Raw genomic sequence first — 22,761 nt, forward strand, 5'->3', positions numbered from 1 at the left:
TGCATACACTCTTAGGCATTTATCCCAGAGAAATGAAAATTTATGAAAATTTCATTAATAAATGAAAATTTATGCTCACACCAAAACAAATGTTCACAACGGTTTTATTCATAATAGTCCCAAACTGGAAACAACCAAAATGTCCCTCAATAGGTGGATAGTTAAACGGACTCTAGTACCTCCATACCATCAGCAATAAGAGGCATGAACCATTGGTATATGCCACGATACCAATGAATCTCCAGGGAACTACGCTTAGTAAAAAGCCCACAGCAAAAGGTAATAGACTATATGATTCCATTTACATAACACTTCTGAAACTAAAATTTTATAAAAATGAGGACATATTAGTGATTGCCACTAATGGAGTGGATGGGATTGGAGGAAGGTGGTTATGGTGATAAAGGGGCAACATGAGAGATCCTTGTAGTGTTGGAACTGTTCAGTATCTTGACTGTGGTTAATTAGTGAACATATTCAGATGATAAATAGTGTATTACATAATACACACACAAATGAATACAAATAAAATTGAGGCAATCCGAATAAGATTAGCAGATTATACCAATATCAATATCCTGGTTGTGATATTATACTAGAGTTAACAAAGCATTACCATAGGGAGACACTGGACAGAGTGTATAAGAGGTATTTCTGCATTATTTCTTTAAGCTGGATGTGAATCTATAATTACCTCAATAAAAATTTATTTTAAAATATCCTAAGTACTAAGAAGACAGTTAAATAAATTATGATAAATCCATAGAATGGAATACTACACAAGTCCTTTAAAAAATGGGTACATTTACTGTACTCCTGTGGAAAGGTAGCCAAGAAGAAATAATTGAACAAAGGCAAGTGGCTGAAAACTACAGAGAATAACATCTCTTTTGCATAACTATATGCACGTACACATACTTTTTTTAGACAGAAACTTTCTGGAAGAAATTGAGGAACTTTTAATTTTCATTTCATACCTTTATGTTGAGTGATTTTTTATCATGAATATGTATTACTTTTATAACTTTAAAAGCTAATTTTAAGATATTCAATTTTACTCATAACCTCCCTCTTCCAAAAGAAAACAAAATAAAACCAGAACCAGTGCAAAATGCTACCTGTAATCAAACAATTAAAATGCGATTCAAAAGCTTTGCTAGGTGGAAAATTAGATTTTTTTAAAACATGGCTATAAAGCAGAATGTACAGATTCACAAAACTTTCTATAGAAGGAAAGGCAGGAGAATAGGGTAAAGGAGACATTTTCATTATATGTCCCTCTCTGCTCATCTACTGGCTCTTTAGATCAGCCCTGCCCAATTACATATTTAAGCAACATATTTGATTTTAAATTTTGTAGTAGCAAATTTTTAAAATGTAAAGAGAAACAGGTGAAATTTTAATAATATATTTAATTCAATCCAATATATCCAAAATATTTCAACATATAATCAATAGAAAATTATTAATTATAAGGCCAATATAATTACAAAGTTTACATTTTTGTTTTGTAAAATAATTCTTCAATATCCGATGTGTATTTTACACCTACAGCACATTTCAATTCGCACTCGCTGCATTTAAGCCCTCGATAGCCACCTGTAGCCGGTGGTTACAGGATAGGACAGGGCAGCCCGAGATGGATCCCATTGCAAACAGGCTACAGTAAACTACTTCAAGTTGACAATACACCACTTGGAGTTGGCTAAAGCTGCCGAAAATGGGAAATTTTAAGGAACTCCACCTTTCAACTGTAGTTCTTCAAGTTCCGAATGAACTACCACAAATCTTCAAAACTGAAAGGAGCCTCTCGCTCCACAGACTCGCTCAGCCACCCCCTGGGCGCGCGGTCCCGGCTTCGCCCTAAAGCCTGGCCGCCGCGGAGAGGGGCCCGGCTCCGCCTGCGCTCCCGCAACTCTGCCTCGCTTCCCCCTACACCAACCACGGCCTTGAGGGGTCTCGGCTCACCCAGCCGCAGCTAAAGCTTCGGCTTTGTTGGAAAACAGCGCCCGGAGCCTCCAAACAAAGAGTAACCACGGCAACTGCCAATCCCAAGGAAGATGGACCTTACCGGTGCCCCAGTAGGACAAACTATCTCTACTCGAAACCAGAACGAACGCTTCATCTCAGGAGCGGGATAAGGAATTTAAAATTCCTTTCAGGTACGTTTTAATATTTAAATAATTTTGGAAAGTATTTAATAAAAAAGGACACTTTGTTACAATTACCCAAGCAGAGGTAGCCTGACCTTTAAATTGTTTCTGTCCTATCTACATTTATTATGTGCATCTAGTACATGTTGGGTTGCCCATGTGTAAATTGTACATTCCACAAAACCTTAACCCTGAATAGTGATTTGTGGGGACTGGAAGTATGGAAAAAATGCCAATAAATTGTTTGCCTTCCGTGACAGCAGTTTCTTTTAAAAAAGAAAAAAAATCAATTATCACGCAATTATCAAAATCAGTTATGAAAAACTTCTAAGTGAATGGATGTGTGGGGTGAGAAATTTGAAAAATTATTTTCTGTAATATGTTTTACTGTAAAATATTGACGGTGACACACACTTTTAATATAAAACTTGAAGTTTAAGTATATATCATAATATTTAATGTTAACTTAAAAATTCATCAAAGTTTCTTTTTTGGGTGCACAGTGTACAAAATGTAAAATTTCATTTTAATTAATAACGGATATCCCTGATTTTAATTTTTTTGAAGTTTCCAAATGAAGCATTAAATTCCAAGGGGAAGTAGTTAAGCATAATTGTAGAAGATATCTGATATACAATAAGCTAAAAGCAAACAATTTCATTGAACCTTTGAAAGAAAATAGACTATATTTCCTGGTAACAACTGAATAATAAAATGTATTGTGTCAACTTAAGAATTAATAACATAGAGTGAGAAACCAGTAGACTTTTGATATTAAAAAAACACATTAGTTCTTCGTTTAAGAAAGATAATGATTTTCAAAAATAAACTACTTCTGGTTTCAGAATTAAATTTTGGGTATTTTCATTATTAAAGTCCATGCTCAAGTAACATTTTTTCTTTTTCTAGTTTAGTTTTGTTGCTGATTTATAAACTATCAAACTCTTCATTTAAAATGCTCAGACTAACATTATGTTGAAATTCACATTAAAAACTCTTAAAATTTTGTTTGTAATTATGAAATTATTCATACTTTTCCCAAAGAATATCAAATCCATTAGTAATAAATTAATTTCTAAAACTAATTTTAAACAACTAATTTGAAGATATTGTCTGAATTGCTTTCCTTCTTAATGCTTACCTTGTCAAACAAATTGATAGCAAAAAAGAAAAACATTGGAAGTTCTTCTGAAGATAAATTAATCCGTGGTGCATGTCTCTACAACTCATACTTTCAAGTTACTTATTAAAAAGAAAAAAAACCTACTCAGGTTAAAGGATTATGGACAAAGTAACATAATCCACTTTCGGCTATAATTTCTAGGAGGAGTGCAATTAAAGAGATTTTTGCTAAACGCTGCCTAGCTAAACAATAGTTTCAAGTTGAACTGATTTACAATCTATGACTATTTGCAAATTCTTAGCAAAGCACACATGATCCCTCACAATCTTTACTGAGTCTACTTCTCCAGCCTTATCTTTCATCTCCTGCCACTCTACCCACGCCCTTGTGCACTTCACTCTAAAGCCTGTGAACGCAGTGTTCCATCTGTCTTGAAAATTGCTGCCTCTACCCTGTGTTTGCCTGACTGGGACCCTCTTAGTCATCCTTCAAGGATTATCTCAAATTCATTGCCTTTCTGAAACTTCCCAGCTCCATTATTCTCAGTCCCCACACCCCCGACACAGTTCAGAGTTGGCCACAGGCTTTAATACTTGATTCCCTAACAGTTTGTCTTATTTATTCATTTTTTGTGTTCCCATCTCCTGGCACTGAGAAGGAACTTAAGAACAGTAATTTAGAGTATTATTTAACTAGTGAAAATGACACCTATGAATAGGTGAATTACTGTAAATTGTCCTTCCCTATAGCATTTATACTATTAAAAAATATCTCTGCTGTTGGACCATTTATTAACTAATCAGGAAATGAACCAAAGAAATACCATACCAGGACCTTATTTGAGTTAGGTAAAAACATTCTTTGTCTATAGCAAAATAAAATACAAGTCTACCACACTACAAATATTTACTTAGGAACTGCACGAACTTGCATATCTTTGTGTAAGCAAATCTTCATTTTCATTGATGTTGTTTTTAGTATGTGGGGCTTGTGGCTGAAAAGATCACACGTGACCATCTCTTACCATTCTATGCAAACGTTGCTATAGGCTTCCTTGGCTCGTTGCTAAGACACCTTGTTTGTTGTGTTCTAACTCTTTAACTTGAACTGCTTGCTGTGATCTGAACGATTGTATCCCTTCAAAATTCACATGCTGAAGTCCTTACACCCAATATGATGGTGTTAGAATATGGTACCTTTAAAAGGAGGTGATTAGTTTATGAGGGTGTATCCCTCATGAATGGAATTAGTGCTCTTAGGAAGAGATCCCACAGAGCTCCCTTTTGTCATGTGAGGATAAAAGAAGTCTGAAACTTTGCATCTTTATCTCAGACTTCCAGCTTCCAGAACCGTGAGAAATAAATGTATGTTGTTTATAGACTACCTAATCTGTGGTATTTTGTTATAGCAGCCCAAATGGACTAAAACCCTACTGTTTGAAGTTACCATGAACATCCTCCTGAACCAAGTCAGCTGACTTTGAGAGTACAGAATTCTCTTCCTTTTGACATCTGTTTCATGTAACATTATTTTAGAAATTTCTTCCTCAATTGGTTTCCATGAAATCATACTTTGCTTATTTTCTCGTTTCTTAAAGTCTGCTTTAACAAAAATCCAAATTCCTAATTATATCATTCTCTACAATCAAACCTCTGCTCATTTTTTGTTGTTGTTGTTGTTTTGCAGTACGCGGGCCTCTCACTGTTGTGGCCTCTCCCATTGTGGAGCACAGGCCCCGGGCGCGCAGGCTCAGCGGCCATGGCTCACGGGCCCAGCCACTCTGCGGCATGTGGGATCTTCCCGGACCGGGGCACGAACCCGTGTCCCCTGCATGAGCAGGCGGACTCTCAACCACTGCGCCACCAGGGAAGCCCCTCTGCTCATTTTTATCTATAGTTAATCGCTCATCTCTTTCATTTATTCCCAAGATATCAGCTCTCTATGGATGACTCCCAGTTCTGCATAGCTTATGCTCTCCACTTACCTGCACTCCATTTCCATTGCTTAACCACAAGGGTATCTTTTACCAATTCAAACCCAATTATTAAATATTAAATTTATGGAATTTATGAAATTTTTTCAAACAATTCCAGTGATTCTCACTATTCTTTTATTTTCCCATCGTAAAAAATCTTTCTGATCATCTTTGATTCTTTCTTGCTTGTAGTAAAGCATATTGAAATGTATCAAAACCCTCTTTTTCTCCCTCTAATTATCTTTTTACTGCCCTTTCCTATCTATCGGTCATTTTATTTGGCTTTTCCCACCCTAAATCACTTCTTTCCTTCGTCTTGGGCACATAGTTACCTCTGCCTCCAACTGAGAATTGCCATGTGATTAATCGCTATGCGCCAATGGAATATGAGCAGAAGAGAAGTATGCAACTTCCACCTCACTTGCTTAAAAGATGCTCGCCTAAGTTTACTCATCCTCTTTCTTTCTGCTGACTGTAAAGGATTACACCTTGAGCAAATTTGGGAGCCATATATTGAACAGGCTGGAGAAAGTGCCATGTTCCTAAGATGATTTCCCAGTAGAGAACCCATTACCCATCTTGGACTGAGAGAGAATAAACTTCAGTTTAGTTTCGTATCTGGGTCCTTTGACAAAACATTTTAGCCTTGACTCAACCGTGCTAATTATTGTCAAATCAACAGTCAATCCTCTGCCTTCAACATTTCACACCAGAATCACTGCAGAAATCTCATTCATTAGTCTTCTTTCTCTTTCTCATTCATAGAGAAACAGAGGCTAGGTCTTTGGGCTTAACTTCTCATTCAGACTGTAGAACGAGGATCACAGCTTTCTCATATGCTGCAGTAAATAGAACTGAAGCCAAAATGTAGATCTACAACATCTTGGAAAGAAACTGAAATAAGAATCAAGCAGTCTTTCCAACTGAGTGTCCCATCCAAATAATACAGGAACTGGAGGAATCCAGGAATAAGACTAGAGGACAGAAACTGAAGAAACCAAATGATAGCGGGAGAGTTTGAAGCAGAGGGTGGAAGATAAAGCCTGGAGAGACTCCTGAAGCTGGGAAGAAGTACCTTGGAAATTTTTAGGAGGAATATGGCCTTGGATTGAAGTAGGGAGGGAAGTGCATGGATGCTAACCTAGACATCTCTTACTTATCCACTTTCTAAGGCATCTTTCAGTTCAACAGATGGATTGGGTTTCTTCCTAACTAGGGGCAAACAGCTTCAAGTTAGTCCTACTAACTCTGCTTTTGTTACCAAACCAAACTTGGGTCTGCTCACCCACACGCAGTAAAGCCAATCTACTGACACCAGGTTGTGCTGAAGCAAAGTACGGCATTTATTGCAAGGTGCCAAGCAAGGAGAACAGGCAGCTCCTGCTCAAAAGACCCAAAGTCCCCCATGGCTTTCAGGGAAGGGGTTTTAAAGGCAGTATGAGGGAGACGGTTGCAGGGTGCGTGATCAGCTCGTGCACAGTTCTCTGCTCGGTTGGCATCAAGGTGAAGTTTCAAGCATCATCAACCTTCTGGTTTCAACCAGTCTAGGGTCTATGTTCATATATCAGCAGTTTTCATCTGGTGGGGGTCTGCTTCCTATAAAAACAACTTATGAATGTGTGTCAGGCCTTTATCAATGTCTTTCAGGGAACTGGGGGTTGGATGATTCTGCTATGTAGCAGATTTACAGTCTAAATTGTTACCAGTTCCCCAGCCCAACAGCTCTTCTTTGTTTCTACATCTTCACATTTCCCAATCACGAACTCTTGAGTCAGCCTTTTGAGACTCAAGGGAGGCCTGGGACGCTAAAACAAAAGCCTTTTACTTCAAAGGACAGGGACACAAGGGCTTGTATACTGTTTCACTTTCACCAGGTCAATTATGTACTGCATGTATTGAAACATTGTAAACTACAATATTTTTTAAAATACTGAGCCAGCTAGAATTGAAACAACCAAGGAAAAAAGAAAACCCAGAAACATACCCAAGAAAATGTAAAACCTCCACATCTAATAGACCAAGCACCAAACCGATAAGTATTGATTTTTACATAAATGTTTTAGGAAAATTGGCTATCTGGAAAATAATTTTTATTTAAAACCACCTTAAATTAGTTCCCTTCCTTACACTGTATACCAAAGTAAATTGTAAGCTCATTAAATCATTTAATTCACCTATTCATTGATTCATTCATTCAATAAATATCTATTGCTATTGTACCCACCATGTGTTAGACTCGGGGTTGTAATGGTATACAAGATCTACTCTCTCCGCTTAAAGACCTCAGAGTCTACATGGGAAGGAAGACAAGTAAAGATGAAAATAGGCAACAAATAGAGATTAGGGAAAGGCTTCCAAGGCTAGACCTCAGTGAGGAGTTAACTTTATTCTGGGAAGAGTTAACATTATTCTGGGAAAGAGGAGGACAGTCAGATGTAAAGGAAAGGTTTCTAGCAAGGAGAACAAGGTGTGTTATGACTGTGAACAAAATAAAATATTTCATTTTCTGAAAACTGCAAGGAGTTCAGTAAGGCAGCTATTGACATGTTCTAAAAATGCCCTCTTGGTCTCGACTGCCTGGCCAAAAAATGCAGATAAAGAAAGAAAGGTACAGTTTCAAGACATCTTCAGTATTTCCTTATATTCAGGAGAGCAAAGGGGAATGTTTTACTGACCGCTGGTATGAGAAGAAAAATATGCAAATAAAGGATGTGAGTAGGCAGAATTATTTAAAGTTATTACTGTGGTGAGTGTTTATTGTAAAAGTTGTGTTTATCTTTTCAGAATCATCAGTATATGGGGAGAAAAAGAATGTTAAGGAAAAACAAAACATTAATTTTTAAATACTTTCTTAATCTCATTAATGGAGCTCTTTTGGTAAGTATCTTCATAATTATTTAGTAAAGAAAATGTGCATTTATATTGGCAATTAGTTCAAAAATAAGTATTGGCTATCTTTTTTTTGTAGGTTCTTGGACTTTTACTCATGGGATTTGGTGCATGGCTTTTATTAGATAGAAATAATTTTTTCACAGCTTTGGGTATGTATCTATTTTCCTTTCTCTAAATCAAACAAGGAATTCAGTGTTAAACAATTGCATACATGATTTATTCAGCAGGTGGCAGTATTTCTCTAAAATTCATTAAGTACTGTCCAATTTTTCCTCAGAAAGTCTTTGCCAATTGTTCTAAAAGCACCTTATTAAATAATAAGACTTAAATCCAAGACCATAAAGGAGAGGGAATTTTGAGAGAGAGATCTAGGAACTTTGGGCAGGAGAGGTGAGAGAAATGGAAGATTGCGGTTGTTCTGCTGACTCTGGGCTTTTACAGATCTATAGACTTGAAAGGATAATGGAGATCAAAATAGCTTCACTGCCCAAGTTAAATAATCTCTTTTAAAACTCAGTTACCATATCCTGTCACCATCACATGATTAGAAATAAAATATTCCCTATGGAAACAACTTAAATGTACATCAGTGGATGAATGGATAAAGAGATTTTATATAGATAGATAGATAGATAGATAGATAGATATAGACATATAAATCTATCTATCTATCTATCTATATATATAGATATCATATCGTTAGGCACTATCCCATGAGCTGAGGATACAGAAATGTACAAGAAAGATAAAGGGCCTGTGCTCATGGAGCGTAATTCCAGTGAGGAAGACTAGAAAACAGCACATAGAATGTTCATAATTCGACCCCTGCAAACCTTCCCAGTCTCACCTGCCTGAAACTGTAAATGCCAGCAAGGCTGAGTTTCCTACACACACTGCACCATTCTGTGTCTTAGAATGCTTCCACCATTCCAACCTAGAGACTTCCAATTATAATTTAAAGCCTAAGCCCAGGTGTTACCTTCTCCAGTAATCTTGCATATCTTCACCTTCTCCCCCTACTAGATTAGGTGCTCTTATACCCAGTGGTGTGCGGATAAATGTCCTGGGATGGAGTCTCAGTTTATGGTATTTGCTGATTTCTGTGGTTTAAATAATCCCATGATGGCCAATTTCAAGGTGCCAGTGTGGACTGAGTTGGTTTACAGATTTTGCCTCTACTCTTCTCCCATAAAATCTAGGGCATATTTAATTTATTTATCTCCCTTTAAAAACAAATTGTTAAGCACTACATCTGTGCCATAGCACTAAGCATTCAACAGTTAGCCTGTTGACTATATAAATATATATAGTCTCTAGCACAGACAGTTCAGTCTAGATGGGGAGAGAATAAAATACAGTTTTAACGGGACCATATTAGCAATAAACTCAGGGTTTCAGACATGGGGAACTTAACCCACATGTGTTAAGTACTCAGAATATTTTTGATGAATGAATGAATGAATATAAAAATGTTTGGAGGTACATTAGCCATAGAAGAATTCACCCTAGAAAAAGTCATCTTCTTTCATAGAAGACAATAAAGATAAGGTAAAGTTAAAGGGACCTTCTGAGATTGAAGAAATTCTCTATCATGTCATTAAAGGAAGAAAAGTTGTTAAGAGCAAGTAAGAGGTGCCAGAATGAGGTTAAAAAAGAGAGAGAGAGAATCCTAGTGGTTTGTTGACAGCTGCCTAGGAAACCTTGGGTTGCTGCATTTATTATTAAATAGAAAACAAATGTCACTTAATAATAGCTGTTTTGTGGATTCCACAGATGAAAATAATCACTTGATAGTATATATTTTTCGAATTTTGATTGGAACTGGTTCTGCTACTGTTCTTCTTTGTCTCTTCGGTTATTTGGGAATTCACGGTGAAATCAGATGGCTTCTAATTCTGGTACGTATTTCATTTCAGTAGCCTGAATCTGTATCTTTGATTTTCAGTGTTTGAGTCACACACGTGAGCAAGAATGATTTAGGTCACTGTAACACTGCAGTACAATGTGCTCTTGGGAACAAGGCCATGAAGTGCCCCCGCCCAAGAATCTTTTCTAGGTAGAATTTTCTTGGTGAGTTTCCCACGGACTAAATCTGGACCTCAACACTTACACACTTAGATATTAATTTTGAACACAGAGTCAATAAGAATCCATCTCCTAGGGTGAACTACAATTAACCAAACTTAAATCTGAATACTAAAATCAGAATACAGTATGTTAAAGGCAACGAACAATGAAGTTTAGCAGAGAAAAGGAAACATGGCCTGTAGTCGGCACATTTTCTCCCTGTGGGTGTGCCGTGTGGGAAGCTAACTTGTAACTGAGATCACAATTTATAATTTAACAAAAAGAAATACAACTGCTGAGAGGGCCAGACTCTGGCATCTGGCTCGCACACTATCTCTCCGCAGGCATATAACATGAAAAGGTAAATTATAATGAACGTGAGCCATTTATCATACGTGGAATAGGTATGGATCACAATCAGTGGATTCAGGTAAAATATAGCTTTTAACATTTTCTTTAAATCAAATTAGTTTTAATTCACAGGCACTTTCCTGTGAAGCAGATAGGAAATTCAAATGTATCCAACTGTGCCCCTCTTGCCAGGAAGAATGCAGAGATACTTAGCTCTTATGTAGTGCTGAAAGTCTGGGTGGTCACTTTGGATTCTGTTTATCAGTCTACACCAGTTACCATGAAAGCACTCACTTTCCCAGCTGATGTGGTCCCTTCAGGACTACATATTCTGCTGGTTGAATGGCCTAGGACAGCAAAGGCAGCGCTGTTCTTCATCCAGTATATACCAGTACAGGCATATCGGTGAAATTCTTTTGTGAAGGATTGGTAATTAACCATTACCTCAGTTCCTTTCCTGCAGTTCCCCTTCCCTGAGACCTGAGACATTCAGCCCTGCCAAGGACACAGCAATTAAAGGAGTCATGCCTGACAGAGGAATTCGTTACTGCCTATTTTTAATAATTGCTGCCTATTATTATTTGAATATTACCCATGGCAGAGACATTTTAGGCAACACTGGAAACCACACCTTCATTTCCCTCTGGGTCTTGCCTCCTTACCATGGCAATGCCAGGAAGCCAAGTGCTAGCCCCCATTGCTTTGAGAATCTGCAGACTCTAGGATCAGTCTCACAATCTTTTTAGTCTAAAAAAGACTTCACTCTCTCTTCTTACTCTCCTCAAAGGCACAACCTCTATTCTCAAATTTTATCTTTCTCTTCTCCCAGGGCCTATAACATAATTTTCTCATGGGGCTTCTGATTTTGGATATGGAAACCAGGACAGAAATGATTTGCAGGAAAATTTTAATTTTCTCCTTGCCACAAATTCCCATTTAGGTAAAGGAGACAGAGAGCCTGCTATTAATATAATGTTGTGGTTTGAGGATGGGAAAGGAAGGAGGCAACTTGAGGGAGAAAAACATAAACATCTTATAAGTTTCTGCCTCATGTAATTCAAGTATTAATGGACTGTGACTAAGAAAGCCTGACAGACCCCATCATAAGGAATATACATGCTACTAGGACGTGATAGCTTAGATCCTGAAGCCAAGATACCATTCTCCCTTCCGGACGGTCCATGGAAGAGTATTGCAACATTCTGTAATCACGACACTTTTGCTATTCTCCTCTGAATTTACCAATACTTTTTTGATGGACACACTTTTTCTTTAACCATGTTAATTCACATAGTCAAGCTATGGGCAAATCTTATATAGGCCTAAACACTATTCTCTGGCTTAAAGGTGATTTTGCATCCTCCTACTCTAGTCAAATAGATATTACTTTTGCATTTTAACTCCTTGGGACAATTTCACTTTCCTGTTAAAAGTTCTCCAGCAGTCTCTCACTGTGCTAAGTGCTAATAACATATAAATACACTGAATATTTCTTCTGTAAATATCTAACTGCTGTTAAAAAATAATTTTCAAAGGTAAAATCATGAATCACCTATATGAAACTGAGCATGTATCAGAGACTTTATTTATATAATTAATTAATAGAGGAACCAGTAAGAAGTAACAACCAGTTTAAATAAGAATTAAGCTTGTGGAGATTTATATTCTCTATAGACTATTCATTAGCATTTTCATGAATAGTAATCATTTGCATTGCTATGGAAACTTTTGTATTACTATCAGAGTTGTATAAGTTAACTCTTTGCAGAGTTGAATAATAGTTTAGTCAAAGGTAATATTTCATACTCCCATTGAATCAGAAACCTGGGAGGGTCCACAGACAATAAGCAGCTTGCCATTGAAAAGAAACCCAGTGACTTTTTTAAAACAATTGTTTTGTGCAGTTTTCCCTTTCTCTACCTGTCTTCACTACTATCCCTTGGCAGTGAAGATTAAGTAAGGTGTTGTGTGTAGAAGTATTAAAAATCTAAACTTCTAAATGGATCTAAAGACCATATTTTTGTCTCTGAAAATAGGAAATATATTTGTCAAGTAAGCAATTTTAATGGACTATTTTAAAGTACTAAATGTTTAAAATAGGTGAAACTAAGAATACTAACAGTAAATCATCCTTGCTTATATTGATATTTTAGATAGTAAAATATTCAGACTGCTAACTTTTAAAATTATTTTGAATTCTAGATAATATGTATCACTATTCACTGCTATGATGAAGAAGATTGCAGTGGCCATATGTTTAAAAAAAAAGAAAATAGTCAAATAATGTGAAAATCATTTTGTTTGGCTTTGGATAGAAGTATTTTCAGTTTTCAAAGAAATAGTCCAAATGTGCATACAGATTAACTTTACTATTGCCGTTGCCTTTGTTACTTTCTCACTATTTTTATTGTTGTTGCTGTTGTTACTTTGTGCATGATGGAATAGTTTACATGGTAGGTCACAATTTAGTGAGTTCTCCACTGGTAGCAGAATGGTGTAAGTGGAGGTCTAGATATTTAAGTTCCCCTCTATGACAGTTTTAGATCTGAATGAAGAAGGTATCATCATCAACTCCATTAGACCAAGTAGTCTGTTAGGGTTCTCATGAAGCACTATCACTTCTTTCTATCTTACTCTCATCCAAATGTTCACTGATTTTTTTTCTTTGCCTTTTGTTTCAATAATTTCACTCATGTATGAGAACAGGAAACTTCAGCAATACCTATGTATTTTAAGACTGTACATTTCATGTGATGTGCATTTTCCCATCATTGTAGCATCTAAAAATATATTAGGAGCATAGTTCTCATTTCTGTGTTTCTTTTGTTTTAGTATGCAGTACTGTTAATGTGGGCCTTCGGTGTTCAAGTTGTACTTTCAGCACTCATCTTCACAAAGAAAGAGGAGGTATGGAAACATCATCCTTTCATTTGAAAAATAAAGAAAAGCAGATACTTTAGATTATTGAGACCTAAACCTATATTAAAAGCTAAAGGTAAATGTCTTTGGGGGAAAAAAAGGATTCAATGGAAGTACTAGAATTCCATATAGGAAGGGGACAGGGGTCAGATTGGAATGGTGGGCTAGGAGAACTTGTCTTTAACTCTGTCTGCAGAAGATTGAGAATGTTGTAAATAACAAAGAATGTAGGGGAAGAGGAGATGATGCTTATTGTGGGATATCCAAAATTGGCCCCCCAGCCAACCCTGGCTGCCACTACTGACTCCATCACTGTACTATATTCTATTTTTGTAAAGAAATACCTTTAGATTTGTACAAATTTTAAATTTAGCAATTTCATTTAAATAAGATTATTGAATAATTCATATATTTTGTACAGGTATGGTCATGAGTGATACAGTTAACTAGAACAAGATTTATATTTTTCAAGTCAAGTTCAAAAAAGCACATAATAAATTACCTGAAAAACCTTTTTGGTAGCAAAACTTACCTATTACAGCCTACAGACTTTTAATTCTTTAAGAAATGTCAGTGTTTCACTACAGTCAAGGTCTGACTTTGTCTCATGGGAGACTCTCCTGTAGCAATAAGAGCATGGACTTGAAGTCATACAGATCGGCATGTGACTAGATAACAACAAGCTATTTAACATCCCTGAACCTATGTCTTCATCTACCTACCTTATAGAGTTATCATTAACTGACGATTATAAAGTTCCTGTTATAGAGTAGCTATTTGGGAGCTCTCTACTTTCCCTCAATTGATTTTGAAGGAGAACCTGATTAATTTCTAGGCTTCCTAGCCTTCAGATTCTTTCTATATATCAACTGCTAATTAATGGCCAAACCTCGACAAAATCTTTCCTATACAACACCATTGCCCTCCAATTTCATGTGCTCTCTTGTGCTTGGCATCTATCCTGGATATCTAATTATCTAGGGCCTGTTGTTAATGGTTTGGCATTTGGAGCTAAAATTTCTTCTTTCCATATCCAAAATGTGTGTGTGTGTGTGTGTGTGTGTGTGTGTGTGTGTGTGTATGCACACACTCAAGTAAGTCCTATAAAGCTGTTTTGGTGGCAAAGCACCAGATCCCAACCCATCAGCCTCTAACTTTTGGACCTGGTGATGGAACCTGAATATCACACTTAAGGACCCTTAACACATGAATATAGTTAATCAGTGGCACCCATATTTATTTAAGTATTATTCACATACTCCTCTCTACCTATGTTAAGAATAAGAACTATCATTTAATAATAACTACCATGTGCCAGAGACTGTGATAAGCACTTTACTGCCACTATATTATTGATCCTCACAACAACTCCTAGAGATGCATTGTAAATCCTTCTTTCTAGGACAGGAAACTGAGGCTTTGAAAGGAGAACATACATGCTAAAATATATCATAGCCAAACGAAGGAGTCTGCACTCTAACACCTATTAACTGATCCCAGAAATGGCAGCTTTGTTTACATCACTTGCTTTCTACATTCAGACTGGACTGAGTTCTCATGAGCCTCTAAATAGTTTATGTCATTTACAGTGCCTAGCTCAGTGTTGGAGATGCACTAGGTCTTCATGGGTTGTTTGTCATATTGAATATGTGTGAGGGAATTTTACTTATATAGTAGTCACCTAGATTACATATGAAAATCATTTTTACTCTTATGTACTAAGGTGTGATTCATATGCACTCTGAATCTCCCAGTAATGCTTTAGAAGATAAGTAAGAACATAAGTCTGCCCCCTCTCCACAAAAATATAAAATGGAAAAATATCATTTTCTATTCTAAATAAAAATTAACTTAGGGAATATGTTAAATTGATCACTTATAGATCTAAATAACCTGTTATTTTATTCCAATCTTCTTAAATGTATTAAAGCATAGATATGTAAGTGGGTAAAAGTTTAACTTGTACAGATGTCTTAATTATTGTAGTATTCCCACCAGTTATTTAGTTTTCATTATTAAAGAACAGCATATTACAATGAGAAATTATTAGACTAGAATCCAAATGAATTATATTTAGAAGTCTCAGCTCCTCTTCTTTATTCATGTAAACAAAGCAAATAATCATACTAGTTCCCTGACCACGGATCAAACCCTTGCCCCTGCAGTGGAAGTGCAGAGTCCTAACCACTAGACCTCCAGGGAAGTCCCTGGCCTTTCTACCTTTTGCTATTTTACAGGACCAAGTTAGGAATTAGTTATGAAAGTCATATAAACTTCTAAATGCTTAAGAAAGTTCCTACTAAAAACTACATTTGCAAAATCTAGATTTCAAAATAGCAGTTTTCCTCCAAACTTTCACATGATTGTTTTTGTTTTAGCATTGTGAGAAGACTTTTTTTAATTAAAAATCATAATTCTTGTAAAAATATACAATAGACACAGGTCAATAATTTTATTTAACATCTTGTTTAATGCAGGAACCAGTTAAGATATAAAAACCAATTCAAAGGAGAGTCCAAAGAGAAGACACTACAAAACCGAAACAAAACAGACTTGGAAAGGGGACAGATCGATTCCATCCCCACCAGGAAAAATTCATCTGCATTTCTCTGACAAAGAATAATTTGCCTAACTACAGTTTTCTACAACTTACAAAGTTGTAAGATAAATTGAAAACTAGGAAACGTACAGACTCGTAGAAACAGAGGACCCTGAAGGTGTACTAGAGAAAGCCTAGTTTTCATTGAAAAGATCCTCAGTCATTTTTTTTGGTCCATTTAAAAGCCTTTCACAATTTTTCCTGAGGATGTAAAAAGAAATGTAGAACCCTTCGACATTCAGGAGAACAGCACATAACTTTCTCCCTAATCAGAAACCAAGTCTAATGTAGTCTTCCTATAGATCACAGTGTGAAAGACCAAAGGCCTCCACACTCACTGATGGCTAAAAATAGTTATAAGGAAGAAAAAAACACCTAGAAATAATTAGAAAACAAAAAACTGACTTTGAATACTTTTTATGAGGAACCATAAGGAAAGTTTCTATCAAATTTTCACTTTTAATAAAATTTTCAACAGGTTCACCAAATATGGCATGATAAAATTGATTCAGTCATTTCTGAGTATGGATCTAAGGACTTGCCTGAAGACATACCCAAGTGGACTATTCTAAATGCCTTGCAGAAAACAGTAAGATGAAATTAGCGTAAAACTAAAAATTAGACGCCAAAGGTGACCGCTGCTGAGAAATGGGGAGAGAAGGAAGGACAGGGAATGGGGCACAGGAATTAGAGGCTCTTGTATTTCATCTAAACCAACAGGGTGGGATAGGATTGTCTCAACTTACAGATCTTGAGTTTTATCTTTCTTTTGTAATGTGTATCTCCTTTTCTGGGTTAATTGATGTGCATTTTAACCTGAATTCATGTGTAAAAGTGTTGGGCGTCTACTGCCAAGTGGAATAATCTACCCTGTCGCCCCCATGGGGAGATAGGGTCTAAGCACAGCCCCTGCTGGCAGCATAGTATCCTGGTGGTTACCATTTGAGCCTGAGCATCAGGTTTGCCACGCAGTAACTTTGTGATACTGGATAAGAAACCTTTTTTTTTTTTTCTGCGGTACGCGGGCCTCTCACTGCCACGGCCCCTCCCGCCACGGAGCACAGGCTCCAGACGCGCAGGCCCAGCGGCCATGGCTCACGGGCCCAGCCGCTCCGCGGCATGTGGGATCTTCCCGTACCGGGTCACGAACCCGCGTCCACCGCATCGGCAGGCGGACTCCCAACCACTGGGCCACCAGGGAAGCCCAAGAAACCTTCTTAACTTCACGTACCATATTAACAAAATAGATAGGCAGAATGACCCCTACCTCTGGTTGTTAAGAATAAAGGAAGTAATGTAGGGAATATAGAGAAAGGCTTGGATCTGGGACATAGTAAGCAACTAATACTTGTTAGCTAATGTTGTTAGCATTATTATTTTCACAGTTCAGATTTTTCTCGGCAAGGTAAGGGAGTGTGTGTAGTCAGCCAAATTGTTTACAAGAGTAAGAGTAGATCAGCATGGGAACATAGTAAGTGCTTTATACCAAAAAAAAAAAAAAAAGAGCAAATATTTAATAGCACCAGGCCCTTTTACAGGTGCTTTTCATATATTAACTCATTTAGCCCTCCCAACCCAATGAGTTAAGAACCGTTATCTTCGTTTTATAGATGAAGGTCAGAGAAATTCAGTAACTTAGCCAGTATCACTTGGCTAATAAGTGGTAGAGCCAAGATTCAACCCCAGACAATCTAGCAATAGATTTTGTACTCAGCTACTACACCAGAGCCTCACATAAGCATAGTTATTATTTTTAGTATATTTAATAACAGAAATGCTTTTTAGGAGAATTTAAATGTATTATAAATGATTTTCTTCATCTTATGTTTTTCACTGATGTATGTGATCTGAACATGTATTGCATTTTCAGATTGCATTATGACTGATAGCAGGGTATCAAACCTTAGGAAGGTTTGATACCCTAAGAAAGTAGTAATAACCTTGAGTCTTTATGTATATTTAACACATATGGCAGCACATGTTGGATAAATTATAAAGAAAACTGTTATAGTTAAGAGAAGGTGTGGCTAAGGTGATTCTCTCTTCTGTTCTGGATCTAAACATGGTTTAGTAAATCAAGTATATCTTTCATCCTGAGCTTCTATAAGGTAAATTAAGATATAACAATTTCATTCATACATAGCCCACTTATATGAGTAGAGATCTTTAGCTCTGGTTAACATCAACCATAGCAGCAACAAGGTAATGGATTAAACAAACAAAAATATACTTATTGTTTTAATTCACTACATTTGAATGGAGAATAAATTAATAAATTTATCACAAAACCACTTTAATATGCATAGGAGTCATATAATTAACTGCATTTTCAATATTTTATAGTAAAATTTATAGAATCTTTTTTCTAGTTACAGTGTTGTGGCCAAAAAAATTACACAGATTGGTTGAAGAATAAGAATAAAGAAAATTCAGAACAGGTGCCATGTTCTTGCACAAATTCTACATTAAGAAAGTGGTTTTGTGATGAGCCACTGAATGCAACTTACCTAGAGGTAAATGTAAGTTAAGGCTTCTCCAAGTGTTTATGGTACCTTTTTTTTTTGCAAGTCATTTTAGAATTCTGAGCAATTTTTTATATTAAAAATAATGTCATTCATGGTTATTAGGTTCTTAAGCAACTTAACTAAAATGAAACCACAGCAAGGTGAATTGTATTATTTGTTATATAACAAATTAATTAAACTTGCTGGAGTATGTGATATAAGTTCTCCTAGAACTTGGGATACCATCAACTTTCTCCTCAACCATCCTTTGATGAAAGAGGCACTTTTGACAAATCTCTGTTGTGTAGGATTGGTAAAAGAGCTGCAATAGCAGAAGTAAAGAGGCATGAGGTTTGACAAAAACTGAGGGAGGAAACCCCAGCAGTGACAAAAATGGTGTTTAGGTAAAGGCGGCAGAAGCAAGAGTAGAAGTTCATCTGTAGCAACTGCTATTTACAGATACAGAATATTGATAAACTAGGGATTTCCATCCCAAGAACTTCTTATTCTTTTGTAGTTTATATACTGATGTTATTCTATTTTTAAGATGTATCTTTCAATAACATAATTCATTCATAGATAAATGGAGTATTATGTTTCTTAAAAGATTCTCCTACTTGGGAAGTATCACTTTAGGCAGTAGTATGCTGAATTACAGTAGCGTGTAGAAAATCAAATCCCTCTCAAAACTAAATTTCTGATTTCAACTACATGACAACATCTTAGCAACTTTAAAAGTAGCAACCGAGGTGTCCTGCAATTATATGAAGCTTTCTGGGCTAGTAAGTCCAGTCTCCAGTTAGACATTGACTTGCTTTTTAGACTTTGGTAAATTACTAATCTCTGTGTCTCTTCTTCTTTGTAATAGAATTATGTATAAAAACACTTCCAAAAAAAAAAATTTCCATCTCCAAGTCAGCCTAAGTAAGTTCTTTTCCTTAGGGTTGTGAAAATAAAATCAACACATGGTATCATACTAATGCTTTAACATTAATTGGAATTAACTTTGGACTTTTGGCTTCAGAGGTAAGCTTTTGTTTATATGTTTAAAGATAAAAAATTTAAGTATAAACTATATAGGATAAACTGTAGAACAACCCGGTGGAGACCTAATCAGACAAATTAAGCCAATAGGAGCCAGGACACTGAGACTGTTCACACCCAGGAGAGGAATAGGTCCCAACTGGAGGTGATATCCCTAAGTCAGCCTGGGTGGAGTCTGTTAATAAGTTATCATCCTGGGAGGTGGTGATTTCATTGCTTTGTGATTTTTTTAGAAATATCAATACTTCATATCTCGGCAGTGAGAGGACCATGTTTGGCAGTCTGCAAGCTGGCAAATTTCTTAAATCTAGGCTGATGTTTGACATTAGTAAATCTATTCACTCAAATACTCATTTGTTCATTGCCTCAATCATTCATTCAATAAATTTGGAGGGGGGGGAGAACATCTACTGTGTGTCAGGTACTGTACTAGATGTTAGAGATACAATGGGAAGCAAAATCTACATATTCCTTGACCTCCAGGGTGCCAACTGCAGAATCAAGGTTCAGAAGTAGTATTTCATTCTCCAGTTTCAGTGAAGACTGATGAAAGCTAGGGAAGGCTATGGATTCAAAGAAACTGTGAGAGTGGATAGATTATTACTGTGTAGACTAAAAGGCTGGAATAAATATGGAATGCGTGGTTTGGCCAAAATAGGATACCAAATTTAATTTTATGTTGATCCACAAAGGCACTGACCTAAAGTTCCATAAATTCTCTTCAGCTGGTAACAGTGTTAGTCTCAGGATAGTGGTAAACAAGACATTTTTATAAGCACCGATATCATTCTTTTTAAATGTTTATTCTCTATTCATGCTGAGGTATTTAAGGCAAGACTGAATGGGGGATATTATCTGTGCTCCATTTTATCATCTACCCTTTGCAGACCACCTTTCATGATCGTGTAACAAAAGGAGGGAGTTTTGTAGGAGTGATGACAAAGTTAGAAAGATGATGAACACAAAACATTAGCAGTTCATCAAGGCATCTAGCCCAATGATAGCCCATGTAATTAAAACTGAGCAGTCTATTCCTTAGCCCCCTCTATAAATGAACTTGGTGACAGCTGGGTTACCCTACAAGACTCATTCTGCAGACTTCTTATCCACAACCATATGTACCTTACTCTGAAATTTTCTTATTCTCCTTGATCCCTTTTCCATTTACAGAATACATTTTGGTGATCATATAGTATTAGCTTTACAAATTATTCTTATTGATTACATTTTGATCTCTTATTGTCTCCTTTTTTTTCCAGGTTTTGCAATTCTCATTAACCGTTTCCTTCTTTAGACACATCAAGAATAGAATATATGCAGAAAAGTGATCTTTAGATTTTAATTTGTCCAGAAGAAACCAGTTAATTCTCAAAATAATCACGTTGTATTCTTCTAGTCCAAAAAATAAAAAAGTTTTGAATTATATTCATTAAGTTTAAGATTTATTCAAGTCATTGATTATATGTAACACAGAATTATTGGATATTTTAATGAATCAGCCCATGAAATTTTTATTAATTTGGTTTTTCAAAATATCAAATTCTGGAGAGATTGGAATTGACATATATACAATATTGATACTATGTGTAAAATACATAACTAATGAGAACCTACTGTATAGCACAAGGAACTCTACTCAATGCTCTGTGGTGACCTAAATGGGAAGGAAATCCAAAAAAGAGGGGATATATGTATACATATAGCTGATTCACTTTGCTGTACAGTAGAAACTAACACAACATTGTAAAGCAACTATACTCCAATAAAAATTAATGTAAAAAAATACCAAATTCCGTAGCTTATGACTTTACCTTGACTTATTTTATGAATTTAGAGAATATCATCATATATGCTAATTTCAAAATATGGTAAATTATCACATATATTTTGAGTTTCTTATGTAGAAAAAATACCTATATGATGTTCAGAAAACACTAAGTAAGCAATTATAACATATACTTTCGCAAATTTAAGGAAACAATACTGATTTATAGGAGATTTAAAAGAAAGATTGAAAAATCTTCATGACACTACATCCACATTGAATTAATAATTTATTTCTCTCTTCTTATAGTGCTTGCAAGTGAATAATAAATTTAAAATTTGACAGATTTGGATATACTTTAGTGGCAATAATAAAATATTAAAATAACAATGAATTTTTAACTATAGCAAAAATAATCTATTCTAAATACTCGTTGAATTCTCATACTCATTACTTTCTCCTCATTTTTTCCCTTTTTTTATAAGTTTTGTTCTGTGCATGTATGCACAATTCTCTGAAGGATGTAAAAATAACCTACCTCTTCTATTTTCCTAACAATGATACTGTGAGAACAGAAAAAAAGTCCTTTGAAAAAATAAAAGCTGCTATACAGATATGAGGTATTATCATATCATTGCTGTCCTTTATAGGAAAAGGCTGCCTTGACCTTGAGGAAATGAAGAAAGAATAGATTAACTGAAGATCCTGCATAGAAGGATCTGCTCCTATAGAAGGCTCACTCTTATTTACTAATTCAGTCATAGCTCTTTTCATCTGTCTATTCAGTACACTGCAGATTACAGAGACCTATGGACTTTTTTTTTTTTTTAGTCAGCACAAAAGAAAATAGAATAACCATTTTTTCTGAAGTGACCTGTAAATAGACATGCCTTCTAAATTTAACGGAAATTCTCTTGGGATTTAAAGCTCATTTTCAAATTCCTGTTTTCTCTAAAATATGCCACAGGAACACACTGATAGCAAAAATCTCTCTCCTACTTGGGAGTTGAGAACCAACTTATTTGTAATCAAATAAATATTATAGAAATATATTCTGATATATTTGTTTTTTGTATCAAGGAAACAAAAAAGGTCTCTAGATACTAGATTGCCTATTTTTAGCTACTACAGTTAAATCACAAAATATATGCACTACTGATCAAATCTATCACCTTTATGATTTTAGGAAACATTGTCTTAAAAGATGTTGCTTTACATCTTGAATAAAATAAAGACTTACTTGGTAAGATAGAGTAGATCAGGATCATATCTCTCTCAATATTTGTTTTTCGTTTCTGAAATAGAAAACGTAGAAAGTTCTGAAAATCAGTCTGGATCACAGTGAATTAAAATTAAGGGCAACACATAA

At 35.8% G+C, this 22,761-nt stretch overlaps 1 protein-coding gene across 1 annotated transcript; it reads left to right on the top strand.

Moving 5' to 3' along the window:
* Positions 1-8,062: 8,062 nt before the first annotated feature.
* Positions 8,063-20,955, top strand: TSPAN19 (tetraspanin 19). Its single transcript, XM_060166599.1, has 8 exons — positions 8,063-8,128; positions 8,220-8,292; positions 9,917-10,041; positions 13,394-13,468; positions 16,558-16,668; positions 18,449-18,592; positions 19,526-19,609; positions 20,887-20,955. The coding sequence occupies exons 1-8, from the start codon at positions 8,063-8,065 to the stop codon at positions 20,953-20,955; spliced, it is 747 nt and encodes a 248-aa protein (XP_060022582.1).
* Positions 20,956-22,761: the final 1,806 nt, after the last annotated feature.

The sequence above is a fragment of the Lagenorhynchus albirostris genome, chromosome 11 (genome assembly GCF_949774975.1).
Source record: "Lagenorhynchus albirostris chromosome 11, mLagAlb1.1, whole genome shotgun sequence".
Lineage (NCBI taxonomy): Eukaryota > Metazoa > Chordata > Mammalia > Artiodactyla > Delphinidae > Lagenorhynchus > Lagenorhynchus albirostris.